General features: G+C 46.7%; 1 protein-coding gene across 3 annotated transcripts in view; it reads left to right on the plus strand.

The window, feature by feature from the left end:
* The window catches only part of LOC138745647 (death-associated protein kinase 2-like), a 139,784-nt gene that overhangs the window by 107,033 nt on the left and 8,306 nt on the right, over positions 1 to 24,445 (plus strand). Inside the window, exons 5-10 of one of the 3 annotated variants that reach the window (XM_069902880.1) lie at positions 763 to 889; positions 5,316 to 5,364; positions 7,336 to 7,362; positions 7,465 to 7,617; positions 11,715 to 11,760; positions 15,441 to 16,797. In XM_069902880.1, the coding sequence (XP_069758981.1) occupies positions 763 to 889; positions 5,316 to 5,364; positions 7,336 to 7,362; positions 7,465 to 7,617; positions 11,715 to 11,760; positions 15,441 to 16,082 (1,044 nt within the window). In that variant the 3' untranslated portion in view covers positions 16,083 to 16,797. Of the gene's footprint in view, positions 1 to 762; positions 890 to 5,315; positions 5,365 to 7,335; positions 7,363 to 7,464; positions 7,618 to 11,714; positions 11,761 to 15,440; positions 16,798 to 24,445 lie in introns of those variants that run through there. The other 2 variants (XM_069902881.1, XM_069902882.1) reach the window with 2 other exon arrangements.

Raw genomic sequence — 24,445 nt, forward strand, 5'->3', positions numbered from 1 at the left:
AGTGCATGCATTGGTCCTATATCCATCTGAATGTTGCCCAAGGCCTAGCGAAAAGCAGGATCTAGATGCAGTTCTGAGGGAGAACACACTTACAGAAGGTGATCGATGAATAAGGTGATCAACTGATGCTTCATTTGCCTGTCTGTAATCTATTTGAACAACGTGCAAGTTCTCCCAACGTACTGGCCCAGATTTATCTCTCTGTGATGCTGTTCCATCCTGACCCCTAGTGCAGTCCATGTGGGCATTTTCCTTACACCTGCCAGGAGGCTCTTGAGAATCCTCCCCCATTTAGAGGCGTGTTGGTTGGTAGATGAATTGGTCGTTTTAAGATGGATGGTGGGAGAATCAACGATATGTGAATGACCTGAGAATAGGTTGCATGGAAATATTGGTGAATGGGATTGATGGGAGAGCTCTGAGAGCCAGTATAGATTGGATGAACCAAATGGTCTCCAACCACGTCAAGAAAATGTAGAAAAATGTATATACGCTGAAGCAATTTTGTATGAAAGAGGTCCATGAGGCTGTTTGTTACAAATTGCACTGAGGACACAATTAAATGGGTAGACGTCAGGTGGACATGCTGCACACAACTTCCGTACAAGTAGCTGACAATTACTGGAGGACAAGACTCTGAAGTTTGGCACACCTGTGGGACAGATCGATGTCAAGACTTCCTAAAACTAACGGCTGGTAATTAAATTGCATTTGTTCTTTGTTGTTCAGTTAAGAATGATCTTCTGAAATATCTCCTTTTAGCCAGAAAACATCATGCTTCTCAATAAGATACCCGTTCCGCACATCAAGCTAATAGATTTTGGACTTGCTCGCAAAATTGAAGATGGAGTTGAATTTAAAAACATCTTTGGAACTCCTGAATTTGTTGGTAGGTATAGTTCATTTGTGTGTTATGGTGGATGGCACGGTGAGTGTAGTGGGTAGCACAACACCATTACAGCGCCTATGACCTGCGTTCAAATCCGACGCTGTCGTTAAGGAGTTTGTACGTCCTCCCCACGTCTGCCTGGGTTTCCTCCAGGTGCTTCTCCCACCCTCCAAAATAAACAGGGTTTATTTTAATTTGGGTGTAATTTGCAGCAAGGGTTCAGATTGGATGGAATCGGCTTCACTGTTTTTAAAAAACCCCAAAATTTATTACATTATTTAATGTTTAAATAAAGTTAAACTCCAATAATCCAAAATCCTCAGTTTTCCAAAATGTTTTGGACCCAGCAGGGACGCCTGTTCAGCTCCGAAAAAATTTACAGATAAATGAGGATTTTGGAAAAATCAAAAATTTCAAAGCCAAAATGACATCATTTGGCCTCCGAGAAATTTTGGATAAATGAGGATATTGGAAACGATCATAAATCCTCATTTATTCAAATTTTTATCAGAGCTGAGCTGAGGTCACAGGTTGAAAAACTGGAATTTTGGAAAAATCTCTGAGTAGCAATTCAAGTTTTTGGTGTTGGATTTATCTTATTTTGTTCAGGTTGTTTTTTTTTTCGTGGGATTAAACATTATTTCATACTTAAAACGTCTTCGCTTGCTGTTTAAACACTGTTACAGACTGTTGCTACTGGGCTGTTTTTTTAAAAAAAAGACGACCAGTTCTCCAAAACTACTGTTTATCCAGAATGGGCCCGGTCCCGACCATTTCGGATAATTGGAGTTGTACTGTACGTCAAATTTGATGTCGTTAAATAAAGCAGAATATCAAAAAATGTATAGTAGAGTTTGAAATTGTAGAAATTCTGCGTGGCCTACAGGGAAAAAGAATCTCAGGGTTGAACATGATATCTGACAATAAACCTGAACTTCCAGCTTTGATTTTAGACAAAATAATTGGATGTAGGTATATAGTACAAAGATGGAGTTGCGGTGGATGGAATTACATTCTCATCACCTGCCTGTTCAGTGTAGCGTTCCTGCAGTGAACTAGAATTCACTGTCTGTGTGTAGAGTAGACGGCCATCCCCTCCTCCTGTCAGCCCTGTTTTCCCGCCTCACTCCAGATTCACCTGAAGACCTCTATGGGGTAGTGCAAAGGGATTTGGGTGTACTCGTACACCAGTCGCTAAAAGCTAGCATGCAGGTTCAGCCAGCTGTGAAGAGGGCAAATAGCATGTTGGCTTTCATAAAGAGGGGATTGGAGTATAGGAGCAGAGATGCCCTCCTGCAGTTGTACAGGGCCCTGGTGAGACCTCACCTGGAATATTGTGTCCAGTTCTGCACCCCAAATTTGAGGAAGGACATACTCGCTATTGAGGGAGTGCAGTGCAGATTTACATCCGGGATGGCAGGATTGACATACGCTGAAAGGTTGGAAAGAGTGAGCTTGTATTGCGATAGGAGTATAGAAGGATGAGAGGAGACATGATTGAGGTATATAAGATTATCAAGGGGCTTGACAGAGTGAATTCGGATTACATGTTCCCAATGTTGGGAGAGACCAGGACTAAAGGGCATAATTTAAGAATACAGGGACAGAGATGAGGAGAATTTTTTTTACCCAGAGAAGTGTGGATCTGTGGAATGCTTTGCCACAGAGGGTGTCGGGGCAGATTCGCTGGATATGTTCAAAAGGGAGTTAGATAAGGCTCTTATGGGCAGGGGAGTTGAGGGTTATGGGGATAAGGCAGGGAATGGGTACTGATAGTGAATGATCAGCCATGATCTGAAAAAACCAATTGGCCAACTCCAGCACCTACTGTCTATTGTCTATAAGTACAAGGCAGTGCACCTCTCTGTTCTAGAATGATGGCTCCACTCATAAAGCCACTGGCTGCATCGACAGGGATGGGGAGGGTCGGTCAGTGATAGGAAGATGAAGGACAAGTGCACATGGTAAAAGGGGCAGGAGAAATTGAGAAAAGTGAACTTGGGAGAAAGGAAAAATTAAAGGTGAGTTGGGAACGGCAGAACGAAAGAATTGACCTGACGCAAGCCCAAAACGTTGGTTACCCTTTACCTCCCGTGTGTGACCTGCTGAGTTTCTCCGGCTCTTTTGTGTATTGCAAAAGAATTGATTCATTCGTCGTAAAGAGTTGATGATTAAAAATAACAGTAAGCTTCTAAAGATGTGTTTAAAAGAGTGAAAATGATTAGGGTGGTGGAAAGGTACCATGTTTATTTAAAGACCATAAGACGTAGGAGCAGAAACAAGCCATTCAGCCCATCGAATCTGCCCCATTTTTTGGATCATCGAGCTGATCCATTTCCCCACTCAGCCCCACTGCCCGGCCTTCTCCCCATAATCAAGAACTTATCAAAAACACGAGTTGGCCTTCACAACCGCCTGTGGCGGAGGCCTTTAATGGAGCAAGGGCTGATGCCCATGATGGTGCTGGCTGAGTTGACCACCCTCTGCAGCTTTTTCCTGCCCTGTGCATTGGCACCTCCAGACCAGGCAGTGGTGCCACCAGACAGAAGGTGCATCCGTGATATGCCCATAGAGATTTGCAAGAGTGACACTGTGGTGGCCGACGGGGGAAATGGCCGTCGAGCACGGCGATCGAGTGGGATGAGACGCCCGCTCCCAGAGGCCACAGGAATAGCGGCCCAATTGGCCAATCGCCGGCAGCGGATCGCAGGGGGTCCACTCCGGGCCTGCGCATCCGGCCCTGCTCAGGCCACACCCCGGTGGTGATGCGGCCGCCTATAAAAGGCAGAGCAGCAGGCAGTGTCGATTACATTCTCTTCGTGTGAGAGTCTTCTTTCTTCAACCTCGAGCTATAATCGTAGTGACCCCCGCTACAACATACCAAATCTCCTCAAACACAGTGAAATATAGCCGCTGGTGAGCCTTCTTCATGAATGCATCACGATCTTCAGTGATGTTGGCGCCCAGCAATTTGAAGTTCTTTTCCCTCTCCTCTGCTGACCCCTCGATGAGGCCTGGTTCATTCTCCTGATTTCCCCCCTTCCTGAAGTCCACAATCAGTTCCTTAGCATTGCCAATGTTGAGTGCAAGGTGTGACACCACTCATCCAGCTGATGGATCTCCTTCCTGTTCGCTTCCTCGTTGCTGTCTGTGATCCTGCCGACGTCCGTGGTGCCATCGGCAAATTTCTCTTTCCCAGTTGAATTGGTGACTCAGTTCGGCGCAGCCGCGTTCCTGAATTCACGTCTCCCTCCACTTTCCACCGATTGTTGTTCCTCTAATCACTGGCAAAAGGATAACACCTCCCGTCAACACCTAATTTTTCTGTAATCCGAATGGCATTAACATTGACCTCCAGTTCCTTTTGCCATGACCTGCCCCCTTCTTCCCAGCCCACCTCATGTCTCCTTTCCTGTCTCTCTCTCTTCCCTCTGTCTCCTTTACCTCACCTCAGCATTCACAGAGCCAAACTGCACCACCACACCAACCACCTCCCCCCCCCCCCCCCACCGCCCATCAGTTCTCACATTTCCTTTCTCTTGACCACTTCTCCATAACTTTTGTCTGTTGATCTGTACGCCTCCCCCAACAGACGCTGCCATTTTTTGCCCGCAACATCAACAGTACCTCCTGCGGTCGCTGTGAGACCTACTGAGTTCCCCTCCGGCACTTCTGTGTTTTTTTTATAACTCCTGTCTGTTCTTTTACGTTCTCCACAATTCCTGCTTCTTAGCGCAACAGAAAACCACTTCCCATCCCTACAGTCTCCATGGCGTATGCCAGGGGTGGCCAAATCGTGGCTCGCGGAGCCACACGTGGCTCTTTGATGTTTAGTATGTGGCTCATGGAAAATTTGAATACTCTGTAAATTTCGACCCACCCGCCTGACTCGCGCTGCCAGTCTCTCGCCCGCCCGACTCGCGCTGCCAGTCTCGGGCCCGCCCGACTCGAGCCCGCCCGTCTCGGGCCCGCCCGTCTCGGGCCTTTAATAGCCTGATATTTGTAGCATTGTATTTTAGTCATAAAAATATAATTATGAGTAATTTTGTAAGGTGGAAATCTAATTAAAATATTTCTAATTTTTTGGTTACTTTTTTTATATATTTGTGTCGTGATTACTGACACAAATTAACAGTTTAAAAACTGCCTGCATGAATAAATATTATTGCACTTTCTTAAAATTTATACAAAAATTTTGTAACAAAATGTGTATGTAACAGTAAAAACATAGGTGTGAATTTTGTTCATGTCCTGCGGCTCTTATCTGAGCTTTATCATTTGTGGCTCTTACATTAAGCAAGTTTGGCCACCCCTGGCGTATACTGGCACTGGTCATGACCTAGTCTTGCTGCGGAGCACAATATAATGGTTACAGTAAAAGGTATAATTTCCATATTTTCAATCGTGTTCTCTATGTACCTTTCAGCTCCAGAAATTGTGAATTATGAACCTCTTGGGCTCCCTGCGGACATGTGGTGAGTGTCCACAAAACATTTCATGGAGAAATGGAGACAAATGCCTTCAATTGTCAAAGCTGAAAAGCTACTTTAAGGGCGTGGTTTGCAATCTGCAGTTCAAATACTCTTGCTGTGGCAAAGTCAGTCCAGAGGATCTGAACAGTGTCTAGACTTTTTTCACATCCTGTGCTTTGGAATTAAAAACACAAGGCTCCTAGTTCTGAAAATTTTATAAACTTAGTTTCAGATTTAGAGGGAATACTTTATACCTCAACTGACGTTGGAGTGTTAATATATCAAGGGTACACTTAATGCTGTAAGATTTGTATTTAGTTCAAGACTAGGACAATTTAATTGCCCAAGGGAAGTAACATTGAAGGAGCCTTCAACAGTAGAAATCCAGCAAGGTGAGTGTAGCAGTTAGCACAGCAACATTACAGGGCCAATGACTCAGGTTCAAATCTGCCTCCATCTGTAAAGTGTTTGTCCGTTCTCCCTGTGTCTGTGCGGGTTTCCTCCGGGTGCTCTGGTTTCTATCCACAATCCAAAGACGTATGGGTTCGTGGGCTAATCGGTCTCATAGGTGTGTTTTTGGGCGGCACGGCTCGTGGGCCGGTGACTTGGATCAGGGTTCAAATCCTGCGCTGTTTGTAAGGAGTTTGTACGTTCTCCCCGTGTCTGCGTACAGTTTCCCCCGGGGGCTCTGGTTTCCTCCCACCATTCAAAACGTACTGGGGGTTGTAGGTTAATTGGGCGGCACGGACTCATGAGCCGAAATGGCCTGTTACCATGCTGTATGTCTATTTTTTTTTTTAAAACCTTTAGATTAAAATTAAGTTATTGTTAATGTGTTTCATATTGTCTAATGACATGGAAGTCGGCCATTCATCCCACTGTCAGTGTTGGTGTGGAGCAACCCGTCAATTTCATTGCCCCTCGTCTCTCTGCAACTTAATGTCTCTCTCGCTCATGTGCTCATCAGCTCCCATCTGATTCTCCAACCATCCACCCACACAACAGATAATTAACTGAAGAACCTGTGAGAGGGACCTGGGGCAGTTGGGGGAACCCACGCAGACCATGCAAGCCCTCCACAGGCAGGACACCTCCTCCTTCATCACCGGTCGGGGCCCCAAACAGTCCTTCCAGGTGGTGAGTCTGTGGAAGTGATCCGGTGCTCCCGCTGTGGTCTCCTCGATGTCGGAGAGACTGGGCACAGACTGGGAGACCACTTCGCTGAGCACCTTTGCTCTGTCTGTGTCAGTGACGGGGTTCTCCCAGTGGCTGACCACTTCAGTTCTGTGCTCCCACTCCCGCGCTAGCAAGTCTGTCTGTGGCCTCGGACAGTCAAACCAAGACCAACGCTTAATATTCTATTTGGGTACTCTGTAACCGGAAGGCATTAATGGTAAAGGTTCCATTATTGTCACATAATACTACAATTAGAATATTACATACATGAAATTCTTTAACTTTGTCCATTGTAAGGTACTCAGAGAGTCGCCACTTCGTGCAGCACCCCCTCACAGAAATGAAGCCCCAGCGAGGAATGAACTCGCAACCCCTGAGCTATGGAGCCTTGTAACATTGGCTTCTCCCCATTCTCCCTCCCTTCCCATTCCCTCTCTTTCCTCCCCATTCACAGGTCCGTCCCCGTCCCTCTGGTGTTCCCTACCTCCCTTAATTGCCCCCTGCCTGTGGCCCCATTCTCCTCCCCGCCACCATTTTCCTCATGTCTCGAGGAAGGGCTGAAGCCCAAAGCATCGGTCATTTATCTTTTCTCTATAAAGTACACAGTTTGACCTGCATCGTGCATTTGGCAGAGAGTCGAGCGTAGAGGTGCAAGGCGGCAGCACTACCTGCCAAGCCACTGTGCCGCAATCAAAGAAGTTTAACAAAACTAAAGCAAAATTAAACATAATTTTCAACATATTACTTTAGTTTTATTTCAACTCATCAAATAACAAGTATAAAATTTGTGTTTTGTAGGAGCATTGGTGTTATTACCTACATTCTGTAAGTATTTTGTCGAACCTTTACGTGTACTGAATCGTTTTAGAGCTTTGGTTGAGTATGTTTCAGGTGATGTAACAGCGCTGCTTGCCTCTGTGGGAACAGGTTAAGTGGGGCTTCTCCGTTCCTTGGAGAAACCAAGCAGGAGACGCTCGCCAACATCTCGGCAATGAACTACGATTTTGACGAAGAATTCTTCAGTCACACGAGCGAGCTGGCAAAGGACTTCATCAAAAACCTTCTCGTGAAGGACACCAGGTCAGAAGTTGCCTTTCGTTGATAAGCGTGGCGACGAAGCTTCTGCGCGATGGCAGAATTATTTGGCTGAGCTGTTCCTCAGATATTCCGGGATCTGACTCGGGGCGGTGGGGTGGTGGGGGTGTGGTGGATAAAAAGAAATCTGGAGAATTTCTGTTCGGAGTTCTAAGACTTTTTGCTTGGGTTCAAAAATTGAAAGGTGCTTATTTTAAAATGCTTGCATTGCTATTTGGGACGTGGAACTGGACCATGACGTGAAATTGCCTTTGTGTGAACTGGGATAGGAATTCAAAGTGCACCCGGCAGAAACTCAAGTGTTCACCAATGAGACACCAACATTTTTGTGCAGAGTTTCAGCAGGAAATTCATTTTTTAATATAATGTCCCTGTCGTTAGTTATAACAACAAAAACATTTTCCGTAAGCCCAAGCTGACACGTGTCGATATCCCTACGAGGCTAAAACTCGAGGCTCGTTAACTTTTTGACCTTCTACTGTGCCCCACTCAGAGCTGTCATTATTTCCCAATGACAGCGACGCTTTGAATCACGTGGTTCCGTCTGCACATGCGACCAGCACACGCTGTTGTTTTTGTTGCTGCTGGTCAAAATTGTCAAATTTAATGGTGCTTTAGCTACATATTGTGGTCATCAGTGGTTGTGAACCTTGATCAATAACTTTTTTTTGAGAATGAAGTCATTGATGCACTATTAATAACTCGAAAGATTAGAAATTACCTGAGACAGAAGGCGTGTCTAGTGCTTCTGGCCTGAGACCTGAGCTTGTTCTGGGGAGGGGTTTTAGTGTTGCCACCTGTGGTGATACAACCACCACACTGGCCGCACTCTTACCAGCCTACTGTGGGGGTAGGGGGCCACCACTGTACTTGCAGGTAGGCAGCCTGGGAGGTTGCCCCCCCCCCCACCGCAGTAGGCCGCTGTCGATCACCGGCCCGTATAAATACACGTGGAGCCAGGAGTGTACTGAGAGCTGGTGTGTACAAGTTTAAGCAAATTAAAGCCTGTGGACTTTGCTTCGGAATCATTCACACAGCCATGTTGACACCACCTTTATTAGGGGAATCGGTGGGGGGGGGGGGAGCCACAGGTACAATCAGCAAGGGGCAGACCAGTCACGCATATACGTATTAACAGTGGTTCCACCACAGGAGAAATTAAAAGAAAAGAGAAACTCTCCGCTCAGTTACATGGTTGAGGAGGGGTGGTGACACCATGAGTTACTGCACCAGGTAACACCAACCCAACTGGTGCTGGTCCTAATCTGACTGAAAGAGGCTGGGTCAGTGGGTGAGGCGTCGGTGGGCGCGTGGTTTTTTTTGGTGACTAGCGATCGGAACTTGCAAGTTTCACAGTAGTTAGGGAAAGGGATAAGGTTGGACTAAGTGGCTGAATTGGGGGTGGGGGGGTTGACACTTTAGAAGGGAGGGATTCATGTAGTTGATCAACACAGGAAAGTTGAGGGGAGATCTTGTCTGACTTGAGTTTTTTGAACTGCCCATATTGATGGACACAATGCAGTTGATGTAGTTTACGTGGACCTTACTGTGCGCCACCCCCTCGTTAGTACTCTCCAGTGCTAACTTTTAAATCAGTACATTCAATCTTTCTGCTGGGAGGAAAATGTGAGAGAGTTGCAGATGTGAAGGAAAGTGACTTCTTCCTCCATTTTCATCAGTTTTAACTGGTCTGTAAACATGTGTAGATGCAAAATTTTGAAGGCTTTAATAAGCTTTTATTCAATTGCCTAATTGTTTTTCTGTTTATTGGCTCAAATATTTCTGGCTTACAAACCTGCTGTGTGTTCTTCAGTGAGAAATGACTAAGTATTTTTTTAAAAAAGCCTGATCCATGGGCTTTGTGCAGATATTTCACATGGAGGCAGGAACATGAAGAGGTGGGGCCTCGAGCGCTGAAGGCTTCCCAGATCGTGTCGGAGGTTCGGATCCGGAGCTCGGGATGCCAATGGTTTGCACTGAAGTCTGTGTGGCCGCAGAGGCTGGGGGTCGAATTCATGGACGCTCAGCGGCTCCCTCATCCTTCTCTTTCTCCGGCTGCAAAAGGGACACTGGGCAATTTCTGCTGATGGCGACTCTTTGCCGGCCTTGCGGCAGATTTAAATGCAGTCTGGTCGAGGAGGGCAGAGTGTGGTGTTTGCCCACAACCGGTCACATGAGCACAGACGCTTCTCAGAAATGATGACAGCGAAACACACCATTGGACGAGCATGGGCAGAGTCCCTCGAACTTGGTGTGGGTGCATTGACAGTTTTGTGCAATAGATTTTGGGTTGTGGTTCAGCTCCAGGTGATTGGACTTGAGCGATGCAGTGCAAGTTTAAACAAATTCTGTAGTGAAGTTCTGGAATGAGTGAAGATTCCTGGTTCACCATCGAAACGAGGCTGAGCTTTCTTCAGAACTCAGTTCATTGTCAAGAACATGTCATGAAATCTGTGTGTTGGGCAGCAGCCGGATTGTGCATCACAGATATAAAATGACTAAATTCTAGTTCTGTAAATAAAGGAGTTAAATAATTTGTGCGAAAAGTGAGCTGCAGTCTCTTGGTTCATGGTCCGTTCAGAAACCTGATTGTGGAAGGGAAGAAGCTGGTTTGGTAACGTCGGGTGTGTCACTGATGGGAGCAGAGAGAAGAGGACATGGCCTGGGTGGTGGGGTCCTTAACAGAGGCTACTTTCTTGAGACGCCACCTCTTTAAAGAAAAATGTCCTTGATGGAGTGAAGGCCAACGCCCATGATGTTACCATATCTTTTTTCTTTCCTGCGCGTTGGCACCTCCCCCCCAGACAGTGATGCAACCCATCTGAATGCCTTCCTCAGTAAAACCTCTAGAAATCTGCAAGAGTCTTTGGTGACATACCAAATCTCCACCAAACCAAATATAGGTACTGGCGAGCCTTCTTCATGATCGGCCCCAGGAGCGATCTTCAGAGTTGTTGACACCCAGGAATTTGAAGCTCTTTATCCAATCCACTGCTGACCCCTTGACTGCTTTGTGTTCTCCTGGCTTCCCCTTCCTGACGTCCACAATCGAGTCCTTAGTTTTGGTAACATTAAGCACAACCTTGTTGTTGGGACACCACTCCACCAGCTGATCTACTTCACTCCTGCGCCCTTCCTCATTGCCATCTGTGAATCTGCCCACAACCCTGGTGTCATTGGAAAATTTGCAGATGGTGTTTCAATTCTAATCAGCTTCCATTACATCATAGCGCTTATAGAGAAAGGTTTTTAAAAATTGATTCTGAAAATAGGATTTGCATTGTCACTTCAAGTAGCTCAACAGCTCAATTTTTATTGAATTTAAAACACCAACTGCCGGAGGAACTCAGGTCGTCTCACGGCATTCAGAGGAGGTAAAGATACACCACTAGCATGTACTTATCCAAAGGTACCTTGACGAAGGGCTGGGGCCCAAATCATCAGTAAAGTAGCTTTACCTCCTGCAAAACCTGCTGAGTTCCTCCAGCATTTTGTGCATTTACTTTAAACGCAGTGTCTACAGACGTTCACGTTTCACTCTTTAACATGGACTTCTTTGGTTTCTGTTACCAACCCCCACACCATCTCTCTTTCTTTTACTCTTTCATCCATCTACCCCTCCTCTCTCCCCCCTCCCTCTCCCCCTCCCTCTCCCCCTCCCTCTCCCCCTCCCTCTCCCCCTCCCTCTCCCCCTCCCTCTCCCCCTCCCTCCCCCCTCCCTCCCCCCTCCCTCCCCCCTCCCTCCCTCCCCCCTCCCTCCCCCCTCCCTCTCCCCCTCTCTCTCCCCCCTCCCTCTAGTCACCCCTCTCCCTACAGCCTCTTAGCTGTGACCTGTGCTTCTCCCCCGAACCTTTCTAACCCCCCCCCCCCCCACCCCGCACCACCACCTTTTTTTTTCAGGTGCCTGCCTGCTATTTGCTCAGAATTTGACGAAGGGCTCAGGTTCGAAATGTTGGTTGTAGAACTGCAATTACACTGGACTTTATTTCTTGTTTCACTGAAGATGTTTCATTTGGAGCCTGATTTTAAGTAACAAGCAAAGTTTTAAACTTGGCTCTGAGACACTGTTTCGTTTTATTTAGGAAAAGGCTAAGCATAAAAGAAGCTCTTTCACACCCGTGGATAATGGTGAGTCCTCACGATCACACCTTACTAGAGCTCCCTGTGATGTGTGTCATTGTTTGAGTTTGACTGCCTTTAAATTAACTTGCATGTTTTGAAAAACACTGACGTGATTTTGATCTTGCAATTCTGCATCATCCGATGATTATCTCTTTCCCAGAGGTTTCATTCGCTGCACTGTTTTGAATGTAATGGAATGGTCTTTCGGTGTCTTTACCTCTGAGTTAAGGAAACTGTTGCAAACCTTAATCGAGTTTCAGTGATAGCATTCAAGTTGAGATTCACAACAATTGTCTGGTGCTGTAACCCACTGGACCAGAGGACAGGTGACTGGGAAACAGAGCATCATTTTAAGGACACGCCCGATATTGCGGCAAATCTCAGCAGAAACTGCAGGGGGGAGTAATCAGCGTATGTCCGCAGCATTAACGGCTACAAGAAAGCAGAGTAAATGCATTAATCAGCACGCTTGCTTTTGACACATTCACCTTGTTAAGGACCCCTGTAAAGCCACGGTCCATGACTTGCTGGTTAGTTTCTTCCCACGTCGGTGAGGTGCTGAATGAGTTTGCTTTCTCTGTAATTGATTGAAGTTGCTTAAGGCTCTAAAGGTTAGTTGCCGATGTTCTGTTTCTAGTAGTTTCTCCCTGCCTCGGCTGCACTAGGACCCGCGCTGCAATAAAACTAACAGCCGAACCAAAGAGCGTACAATCACTTCTTTATTGTATTATGCTAGCGGGAGTGAGGAGTACAAAGAAGGAGTAACTCGTTCCCTGCACAGAACCTCACTCAGAGTACACAGAATCATTGTACAGTTCTTTAGACAGTTTTCATATTTTCCACTAATATTTTTGCCATTTCTGCGAAGTATCATCCAGTAACCTTCCCGGCATCATTCTGATATGCCATATTGCTTGCCTCAGACTCCCATCCCATTCTCATTGTACCACGCTCTGCAGGCGTTAATTCTTGTCATCCCGCTGACTGCAGCAGAAGCCCCACAATTCTTTACGTAGGAATATGCTTTTTTTTTAAAAAATATTTTATTTAAAATTTAACAAACCACAAAAGAAAGTGTTGAGGAGAAAGCCAGAGAGTGGGGCTGATCAGCTCATGCTTAGAATGGCGGGACAGGCTCGATGGGCCAGTGGACCGACTCCTGCTCCTAGATCTAGTGAACAATGATACAGAAGCATACCATTCAGACCATGCTGCCCCACCCCATCATTCTCATTCCCCACCCCCCCCCCCCATATCCTTGCAACTCATTTCCACACACACTCACATCAACTCCTCTTTAATTACCGGGAGGGAGTTATCGGGCATCACAGTTAGCTTGGTGATTTTTGCAATGCTATAACAGCGACCTGGGTTCAAATTGATGCTGTCTGTAAGGAGTTTGTATGTTCTCCGTGTCCGCATGGGTGCTTCAGATTCCTCCAACATTCCAAAGACTTGCGGGTTAATTGGTCACGTGGGCATATTTGGCTTGTGGGCCGGAAAGGCCTGTTACTGTGCTGTATGTCTTAAATATTAAAAAATTATTACATCTGTCAATTAACCTACTGCAGTGACCGTAGGTTATGGGAGCATCCACAAACAGTATCTGAGCTCAGGGTCAAACCTAGATCCCTGGAACTGGTGGCAGCAATAACCACGGTGCTACCTAAAGGCAGCTTCCTCAGGGCCAGTCCTGGGGAAGCTTCTGCGCCTGTTCCAAACCCAGTGGCACAGCAGACCCCAGAAACGGTGGCAAAGAGCAACCAGCAAGATCAGAGCCTGTGAACCTGTGTGAGGGTCCTGCAAGTTGCAGGTGGCGATGTCGGTAAATGCCAGCAGCTCCATGCTGATGCTGAGTTAAAAGTGGCTGAGTGCAGAGGTGCTCCTAACCAGGCAGGACAAAGCATCAAACGGTACGGCATTCGACAGGCCCTTCAGCCCGCGATGTTCTACCTACGTCACAACAATCTTTGTTGAGCACATCGGCTCCATCCTCTGCAATGGTTTGGATGCCCCAGTGGCCAACTATTTCAATTCTCTGTCCCATTCACTTGCTGATGTGTCTGACTATGGGCTCATGCACGGCCAGACTGAGACCACCTGCAAATTGGAGGAACAATACCTTGTTTTCTGTCTGAGCTCCCTCCTACCGGATGATATTAACATGGACTTCTCCAGTTTCCATTAAACCCCCTTCCCCCTTCTGTTGTGTTTCTCCCTCTCTCTCTCTCTTTGTCTATCTGTTTCTCTCTCTCCATCTCTCTCTCTTTGTTTCTCTCTCTCTTTGACTGTTTCTCTCCATCTCTCTCTCTCTCTTTGTCTATTTCTCCCTGCTCTCTCTCTCTTCCTCTCTCTTTGTCTATCTGTTTCTCCCCGCTTTCTCTCTCTCCCTCTCTCTTTGTCTATCTGTTTCTCCCCACTCTCTCTCTCCCTCTCTTTGTCTATCTGTTTCTCTCTTTCCATCTCTCTCTGTCTGTTTCTATCTCTCTCTCTCTGTCTATCTGTTTCTCTCCATCTCTCTCTCTTTCTCTCCTTTACACACTCTCTCCTTTCACGAAGCCAAAATCAATTACCACCTTTCCGCTTCTCATATCCATTTAGCACCTTTTGGCTTGGACTCCTGTCCCTCCCTTTCTCCCCCTTTTCCTCTCCCTCCACTCTTTATCCAGACACCTTTCCAATTTTGTATTGTACCTCGAGGAAGGGCTCAGGCCTGAAACACGGATAATGTATCTTCACCTCCTATGGATGCTGTGAGACTGGCTGACTTCAGTGTGTTTTCACCACAACAATTGAACCCTTCCCTCCCATGACCCTCTATTTTTATGATATCCATATGCCTATCCCTGAGTCTGTTAAATGTCCCTATTGTCCCAACTCCACCGGCACCCCCGGCAAATACGTTCCAGGCGCCCACCACTCTCTGAGTTTAAAAAAAAACAACCCCTCCCCTAACGTTTCCTCCACTCACCTTAAACTCACCAACAGGTGCTGGCTGTCCACCCGATCTAATCCCCTTGTAATTGTAGAAACCGCTAAGACACTTCTCAGCCTTCATCGCTCCAAAGAGGTCATCCCTAGCTCTGTCGACCATGTGGCAAGCAAGGACCCTTGACGTTGGCTGCATTGCAGGTGGGAGGGATCAGTTAACCAGGCACCATTATGCCCCGTCTGTTGTCGGGGGTTTCCACTTCATCTTGATCCAACGCACTTCAGTGCAGGGTACGGTTGGTTCAACCTGCAAGGTCCTCAAGACAGACTTGCCAAGAAGAAACTTATTACATGAGGGGGGGAAACTGTTACTTCCAGTGCTGGGGGAAACCCTCTACTTTCAGTTCTCTGATCTTTGAGAGTTTTGTTTCAAGTGCACCATATTACCAGGATTGTTTTCGACTGTAACCAGTAAAACGATGGAAATTACCAATCAAATCCACATTGTCCATTAAACTAATAGTGCACAGTGAGTTTGAAGTGTGGTTTGAAGCATTGCCCTTGTATGTCTACTTTTAAAGTTGCATGGTTTGGGTGGTGTAGCACTAACCACAATGGCTGCAGAATGCGGGAGTCGTCTCCCATTGCTGCACTCGGATTGTTCCGCCCTGTGAGATGAATACCCCCCCGCCCCCCCACTCAGCTTCTTTTTGATTCTCAATAACCTGAAACTTGCTCTGTCCGATCCGCTGAAGACGCATCAGAAGGAAGGACAGGAAGCGGCCAAGAACAAGAAGCGGCCGCGCCGGCAGCTGAAGACCAAGAGGCTGAAGGAGTACACCATCAAGTCCCACTCGAGCATGCCGCCCAACCACACCTACGTGAACTTTGAACGGTTTGCCAAGGTGGTGGAAGACCTGTGCGCAATGGAGCTCTCCTTCAGCGGCCTCGCTTCAGCGTACGATTCCCTCCAGGAAGATATAGATGCACTGATTTCCATTTATGACGAGAAGGAATCCCGCTACAAAGAAGAAAATGAAAGTGTCCGGCATGACCTTTCCCAGATCAGGTACGAATATCGCAAGGTGGAATCCAGGAAGAAGCAACTCCAAGGTGAAATGAAAGGTGTGACTGGCGTGCTGAACGCAGTGGGCGCAAAGTACGATGAACTAGCATCTCATTTCGAGTCTCTAAACCAGGAAATCTCTGCTGAACTGAAATGGGTCCAAGAGGTCATCGGTTCCTTTCAGGCTAAGCAGATCGATGAAGACTATAGGAATGGAGACTTTTCTTCCGTCTTTAACAAGGACCTGAATGAAACACTGAAGGATCTGCTGAACGGCACCTGCAGCGGAGAACTGGTAACCGGCCTGACTGCATTGGAACCAAGTCGTTAGTCGGGTTCTGGGAACTCCACGACCTTGTGTGATCCTGCGTTGAGCTTTCTGGGGTTTTTTTTTCCTGCCTCCAGATAACATTCTGAGGGGGAAAAAAATATATTTTTATTTCACAATGAGCCTACTTTATTTAAATTCCGAACGGGGCAAGAAGTAAGTGCTGAATGGCCCCGAGTTTGACTTGTATGGATGAACCGAGCTTGTAATCATCAAAAATCAGAACAGTTTTACTTCTGTGACATTTTCCAGCACAAATATTTATTAAATTGAATGAAGCAAAAGTAAGGAAAGTATGATTATGATATTTGAGAAATGATATGTGGGGAAGTTCTAGGCCTGTTCGACTGAATGAGGTTGTCCTCAAGGGATGACAATTTGGAGAATCAGCCTTCACCTCTCATAACCTGCCGTACTGTTTGGACCGTTGAATTTTCCAGCTGATTAAAAACAGTGTGTAATTTTCATACAGCTCTGTCGTTTCATATCGAATCACCATCAAATGGAAGATTTGGATCCGAGTTGTGCATTGAATGTTATTCCTTCACTAGTCAGATTGTTCTCGGAGGGACTGGTATTGGATGATTCGGGATATTGATTATAAATGAGATGAATGAAAGATGCCTCTGATGTATCCCCGAAAGAATATTTATATGTGGCCCCAAACCTAGTTCAGTGGATCTTAAATTCAATTAAAGGTTGGTGTTACCTCTGTTAATGCGTTTGGAGTTTGCTGCCATGTTGTGCAACTGATTGATTGCTACAGTTCAGCGTGGAAACGGATGCTCCAACCAATGAAGATTGTGTCAATAATCCGGCGTTTGTTTACTCCGGATATCCAAAAAGCTTGAGACCAGACGTTTATCAGTTAACTGGATATTTCGGATAACAGAATAATGGCTTTAGCAGCCCAGTAGCTGCTGTAGTACTAGGATACTAGTACCGGCTAACGGAAGATCATTCACCGCCGATCCCCGACACTTCCCCACCGCCGATCCCCGACACTTCCCCACCGCCGATCCCCGACACCTCCCCACCATCGTCGCCGATCCCTGATACTTCCCCTCCGCCGTTGCCACTCCTGCCTAGGGGAGCCCGAGGTCCCCGGTCCTGCCCAGGAGGCTGTTCTCCTTGATGACGCCAGGCTAGCGGAGAACCAAGTACAGTGGAGAGTGAAGAAGAAATGGAAAGAGAGAGGGGAGCTGCTCAGTGTCTGTCTTCCTGGCTGGTTCTGAGCTCTGTTGTTACCAAACAGCGCTTCAGAGCCCCATGTGAACACGTCGGGTGAAAACAATTTCTCAACCTGTGACGTCATGTTGTCACCAAAAATAAGTTTGGATAATTGAACTTTTCAGTTAACCAAATTTTGGATAACTGAAACGTACTGTATTTTATTCTCCCCTCATTCACACCAACTCCCCATCCCACCACTCAACTAAGGGTACATCCCATTGCCATTGGGGCGATTGGTTTAAGCACAACACTGGTGTAGCCAACCCTCATCATGGAGCCTCGACTCTTATCCAAACCATTCACTGTTGGAGCAGAGGCTGAACCATCTTTACCCACCCAATCCTTAAATCTCTCTTCCCTGGTTCCTCCACCAACAATAATGGTAGTGAGTTTATTCTCATCCATAAATTCAAGATTATTTCATTGTCACATAATTTCATAAAGGAAAACAAAGATTCGCCATCAGCAAAAAAATGCACGGCGTCCCTTACAGTCAGAGAAAGAGAAGCCCACGTGAGTTTCCCAGGGTTACCGGGCTCTCTGCAGCCACACGGCCAACAGACCAAACCATCAGCTCCAGATGCAAATCTCTGACACAATCGGAAGCCTCCAGAATCCTCTCGGAACCTGGCTCCGATACCTGGTACCTCTTCAGCCAGTCTCCCGTAGCCCGGTGTGAGTCCTTTGACCACAGTCACCCGCGGCCTGCTTGGGTTCCTCACCTCGAGTCACCAGCCTGAGTGTTCTTCAGAACCACCCCCATTGGTCCACAACCGTGGTCAATGGCCCGTGATTCGTCTCCTCTGCCCTATTACATGTTGGAGCTGAACAGATTATTTTGTTTAAAAATAAGATCAACTCTAACAGTAGAGGTTAGTGTCAATGGGAGGTGGATCGTCAGCTCAGAGGGTGGACCATGATCTAAGGAGCTTGTGGGATGGTTGTCTCTGCTATCACTTTTTCTCTTGCCTGCTTTGTCAAACCTCCTCCAAACCTGTGTAAAAGTTTCCCTGAATGTTTTTCTCACCACTCTCCTCTCACAATCCTCTTCTACACGAGGTTCTTGCCTCCACCCCTCATCCCAATCACCACTGACCTGGCTCCCAGGTTCTGAATAGTTACCTATCTCCGACATCCACCTCCACCTCTGCTTTCTCCTGCCCACAGGGGTGCAGTGCTGCCGGAGGTTACTAAAGCGCCGCTCTGGGCACCTCGTGACAGCTCCAGCACCTACCTAACCTCCACACACCTGGCCCTCATCTCCAACCAACCTTTCCAATTCTAGCTTCGTCAACTTTCAAACTGACCCTCACTTTCCCCATGACCTGGATGGGGCACGGAACCCCTTCCCTTCCGTGGTATCGAAATGTCTCGGAGATGTTCAGCAGGGAAAAAGTCCACTCATCTCCACTAATCACATTCCGAATCAGAATTTATTGTCACGAACAAGTCGCAAGTTGTTTTGCGGCAGCATCGCAGGGTAAACATTTATATAAACTACATTTCAAAAATAAATAAAAATAGTCCAAAGAATGGAAAAAGTCAAAGCGAGGCAGTCTCATTGTTCATTCAGGAATCTGATGGTGGAGGGAAAGAAGACGTCCTTGTGCCGCTGGGTGCTCGTCTTCAGGCTCCTGTACCTCCTTCCCGATGGTAGCAGAGTGAAGAGGGCATGGCCTGGGTGGTGGGGGTCCTTGAGGGTAGAAGCTGCTTTCTTAAGAACCATCTGGAGTCTTTTTTCCTGTCCTGAGCATTGGCACCTTCGTCCCAGGCAGTGATGGAACCAGCCAGAATGCTTTGTTCCCAGGGACTGTTCCCTGCGAGTTCCCAGCAACTCCTCCCAGATTCCACCACTCACTGATGCATGAGAGACAAATGACAAGGTCCGCTTTACCGACCACCTCCCCACATCTTTGGGACGGGGGGATGAAAACCTCGACAACCAGGGTAGTCAGACAGTTACAGGAAGAATGCGCAAATTCCACACAGACAGCTTCCAAGGTCATGATGGAAACCGAGTCCCTGGAACTGTGAGGCAACAGTTCTGCTAAACTGTGTCCAGTCAGATTAACCACTCAACGGGCTTGACCCTGCCATTGTCGGAGTGGAGCAACAGCATTCCTATTTCCCATCTGGTAAAACTGACAGGTTGAAGTCCCCGCTTAAGAGTTCAAGTGCACAATTTGACCCTTTTCAAAACAAGTCACTGTAAGGGAAAATAATATACAAGAGAGGTCAAGATGATTTCCAGTTGAATGCCATCTTGCCATTTTTCTAGTTTTGGCCATTTCAACAGGTACCTGATGTTAACCAGGTCAAGTAAAACCCCTGGTATCCAGAACCTGTGGGGATTGGTGGATGCTGGATAAATGAACTTTCTGGTTGCCTGAGATGACATGATGGGTGACCTAACAGTGAGGCGGGCCAATTTCAAACTTCTCTATTTTTTACCCATTTATTTCCACAATTTTGTTTTGCCTGTTGCTTGAATTCCGGATAATGGGGGTTTTGCTGTATTCGAATTTACGAGCAACCTGCTCCAATAATACTCCATAATTGCAATAAGAACTGTTTGGAAATGACTTTGGATTCTGATGTAGTGCAGATAGTAAACTCATTCATCTGATTCCCCTCTTTGGTATTATAATGTAGATGTTAACTTAGTTAAAGTCATTGGGGTCATGAGTCGAACAGCACAGAAGGAGGCCGAACCAATTTAGTCCTGCTTTAGTCCCACTTGCCCACATTAGATCAATACCCTACCAATCCAAAAGACACAGGAACAGAAATTGCTGGCAGGATTTGGCCATTCAGCCCATCGAATCTGCCTCACTGTTTAATCATGAGCCGATCCATTTCCCCACCTGGCTCCAATTCCCTGCCTTCTCCCTGTAATCTTTGATACCCTGGCCAGCCAGGAACTATTCAAGTCTCAGACTAAAACACACCCAATGATCAAGCCTCCACAGCAGCCTGTGGCCACAGATTCACCACCCTCTGGCTAAATAAATTCCTCCACACCTTTGTTCTAAGTGGAAGCCCTTCAATCCTGAAGTTGTGCCCTCTTGTCCCAGACTCTCCCATCATGGGTAATAGCCTTTCTTCCTCTATCTGTCCATACCTTTCAACATTCTAAACATTTCAATAAGAATTTCCCCCCTCCCCATTCTTCTAAATTCCAACGGGAAGAGGCCAAGAGCTGTCAAACACTCATATATTAACCCTTTCATCCCCCAAAGTCATCCATGTGAGCCTTCTCTGAACCCTCTCCAACGTCAGCATATCCTTCCTTAAATGAGGAGCCCAAAACCATTCACAATGCTCCAAGTGAGGTCTCACCCGTGCGCTATAAACCCCTCCCACCAATGCAGTTATCTAAGTGTTTCTTCAAAGAAGTGGAGGCCACCACTTTGGCACCTCATTCCATCTGAGTGAGGATCTGTCCCCTCGTATCCCTTCCAAATACCAACTCCCCATCATCTTCTGTTCTCCCACTCTAGAAAACCGACTGCCACTGTTCACTTTGTCCATGCCTCTCACGATTTTGTAGAACTCTATAAGATCCCCTCTACATGCTCTGAGCCAAACAGGCCTGGGGGTCTTTCCAGCCTCTCATAATAACTCAACTTCCCAAATCCTGCCAGCAATGTCGTAATCTTCTTCTGTATCCTTTCCAACGCTATAGTATCATTCCTTTAATTAAGCAACCAGAACTGCGAACAAGTGTGGCCTCATCATTGTCTTGTCCCAACACTTGTATTTAATGCCGTAATCGATGAAGGCAAATGTCTTCACTGCTCTGTCTACCTGTGCCATCCTGAAAGAGCTTTTCCCTTCACCCCGAGGACTCTGCTTCTTGATACTCTTCAGAGCCCTGCTATTAATGGAGAAAGACCTGCCCTGGCTCATTTTACTCAGTACCTTCCCTTCTCCGAGTTGGACTACATCGGCCGTTCCTCAGCCCAGTTCCCCATCTCGCAATCAGAACTTATTGCCGTGAAATGCATTGTTTTGTGCCAGCAAACATTTATATAAAGCACCTTTCAAAAATTAAAAATATCACAAGAAAAAAAACCGTCAAAGTAAGGTCATGTTCATTCAGGAATCTGATGGCAGAGATGATCTCGTCTAGATCCTGTTGCAAACTCGGTAACCTTCTTCACCCTCTACCATAGTACATAGTCCACCTTGCCACAAACATCCTTGTCCAAACCATTAGTCTACATTGGGACCTTATCAAACACTTCACTAAAATCTACCTCATCTGCCTTCTTCGATCAGCTTCTCAAAATATTTAACCAAGTTCATGAGACATGATTTCCCACTCACAAATCCAAGCTGGCCCTCCTAAACGTTCCAGTGGCCATCCAAACATTAATAGTTAAAGATTCTGAATTGGTCAAATCCTGACCGTTCTTTCATATTGATTGTGCTGTGAGGCTGTTTCCATAGAACATCACAGCACAAAAAACAGGCCCTTCGGCCATTCTAGTCCATGCCAAGTCCCACTGTCCCACCCCAGTCCACTGCCCTCTATACCCACCCCATTCATGTGCATGTCCAAATTGTTCTTGAATGTAACAATTGATCCTGCTTTCTCCACGTCCCCACACTCCCACCACTACTCTGCGTGAAGAAGTTCCCCCTAAACATTTCCGCTTTCACCCTTAACCCATGAACTTTTAAATTTAAATATAGACATACAGACCATTTCGGCCCACGAGTCCGTGCCACCCAATTTACTTCCACCCCTGGTATGTGTTTTGAATGGTGGGAGGAAACCGGAGCCGCCAGAGAAAACCCACACAGGAACGGGGAGAACGTACAAACTCCTCACAGACATCGCGGGATTCGAACCCCGGTGCTGATCGCTGGCGCTGCAAAAGGCGTTGTGCTAACCGCTATGCCAACCATGCCATGCATAAAGCTGTTCCCGTCAGTAGCTGTCATCAGTGCGGGATTCGAAACCTGGTCATGATTGCTGGCACTAACCGCGACGCCGACCGGGCTGGTTTTTTTGCCTCTGGTTTGTATCTCGCAGTGAAAAAACAACTTGCATTTACCCTATCCTGTACTCAATTTTGTATACCTCTATCAATTCTCCACTCATCCTTCGATGCCCTAACCTGTCCCAATGGCCTGCACCCAAAGGCAGAGACATTTACAGATGAAGCCCCCTCCCCCAGTTTGCTGGTTGTCTTTATTTTATACCTGGAAGTGGTGCAGATTACACCAAGCAGCCTCTGTGGAGCAAGAAGCAGGGTTAAGGTTTTAGGTCAGTGATCTTTCTTTGGAACTACTCTGTTCTGCAGGATGAGAAGCATTAGCCCCAGCGATACTGACCCCAGCCCGTATCCCATACTATTGAGGCTGCGCTGCTCCCAGTGATCTGCTGGACTTGCTGAAGCGGCAGCCCCAGCAGGCAGGGAAGGCTAGTCGCAAAATTGACATTTAGACACACAGGCTATATTGTCCCATGAGTCCGTGCTGCCCAATTTACACTCAACTCACCTACACCCCCGGTATGGTGGGAGGAAACCCAAGCCCCCCAGAGAAAGCCCACGCAGGCACGGGGATAACATGACAGCGTTGGTTTCGAACCCAGGTCTGGTCCCGATCGCTGGGGCTGTCGAGGCATTGTGCTACGTCAGCTGTGCTGCCCTGTCGTCAGGAGGCAGACAGAAACAGGTCTTTTTGTTGGTCCTAAACATCTCTGATGATCAGAGACATTTAGGACAATTCAAAAAGTTTATATAAAGAATTAAAACTCCTTTCAACACATGTAAAAGCAATGAAAATAATAAAATTAAAGTGGAAAAGGCAAATCAGTTGCCTTCCATTCCCTCTTCTCTCATCTTGCCATTGTTAAACCAGTGCCCACCTGAATATGGTGATGAGTGTCACATTCTTAACAGTCTCCAGACACCCTGAGTCACTTCCAAGATTTGCTAATAAAATGAATATTTGTCGCCTTGTCACGGCAACTGAACAGAGTCAAGAAGAATGAGACCAGTAGTCGGTTGGCTCCTCTGCACTCCGGTTATTTACTGAAACCTCCCACAAAGTCCCGCCCCCACCCCAGAAACGACGTCATGACATTGCCTCGCGCAAGGGCAGACCCGGCCTAGCCGGCAGAAAACCCGACCGTGGTGATACCACCTTGACGTGGCTGCAACCATAGCACACGGCGTTGGTTCGCTTACAGTCAGTGACGTGCACCGCCACAGCCTCTAGTTTTATTTTTGCCACAGCATGAAAACCCCTTGATAATATTAAAGGCCTCAAATTCTGGTCATTTATCCACCTTTTTTATATTTTTGAATAAAATATCCAAATCTGTTCCGTTTTTGAATTTTTTTTAATTGGACTTGCAGATCTGGTACTCTGTACTTACATTATCAGTGAAATTGTCAAGATTCCTTGATTGACATGTAATAGTTCAGAACATGTAATATCATCATCCGATGCCCTTCCCCTTACTGTGCGAGAGAAAGAGAAGCAAAAGAGAGACCCTTCAGTGTGGATTCACCTCACGCAACCTCTGCGGCCGCACAGGCCCCTGCTCGATCCATTGGCCGCCCGAGCTTCAGATCCAAACGGTCAGGAAGCCTTCAGTGCCCGGGGCCACTCGGGGGGGCCTGCCTTGCCCTCAGCACCTGGTTCCCACGAGCCAGTCTCCAGTCACCTGCAAGTTGCCCGCAGCCTGTGGGGGTCCCTCAGCCGCTGGTCCTGCTGCCACGGTCAACGTTCTCAACCATTTCTGGTGCTCTGCAACCCCAGAGTTTTCAACACCTCATGCCGGTTTTGAAAGATGCTTATTAGACATCAGAATGGTTTTATAATCTCTGCCTACTTTCAAGATTGTCAACATAAATATTTACATTTTATCAACATTCCCCAGGTAACAGATTTGCCCATGATCAACGAGCATTTCCTCACGCTATGACCTTGAACCTGATTCATAAACTGCATCATATTGTGAAACCTTTGACTTTGGAATTATGTGACATTTTTCTTAATGTTCACCTGTTTTCCATACTGGTCCAGGTGTTGCCTGCATACAAGATTCATATTGTTGATGACTTTTTTATCTAAAGGCCTTGCTGTCAATTGAATAACCATGTGAAATGGCA

Source organism: Narcine bancroftii, chromosome 11 (assembly GCF_036971445.1).
Source record: "Narcine bancroftii isolate sNarBan1 chromosome 11, sNarBan1.hap1, whole genome shotgun sequence".
Classification (NCBI taxonomy): Eukaryota; Metazoa; Chordata; class Chondrichthyes; order Torpediniformes; family Narcinidae; genus Narcine; species Narcine bancroftii.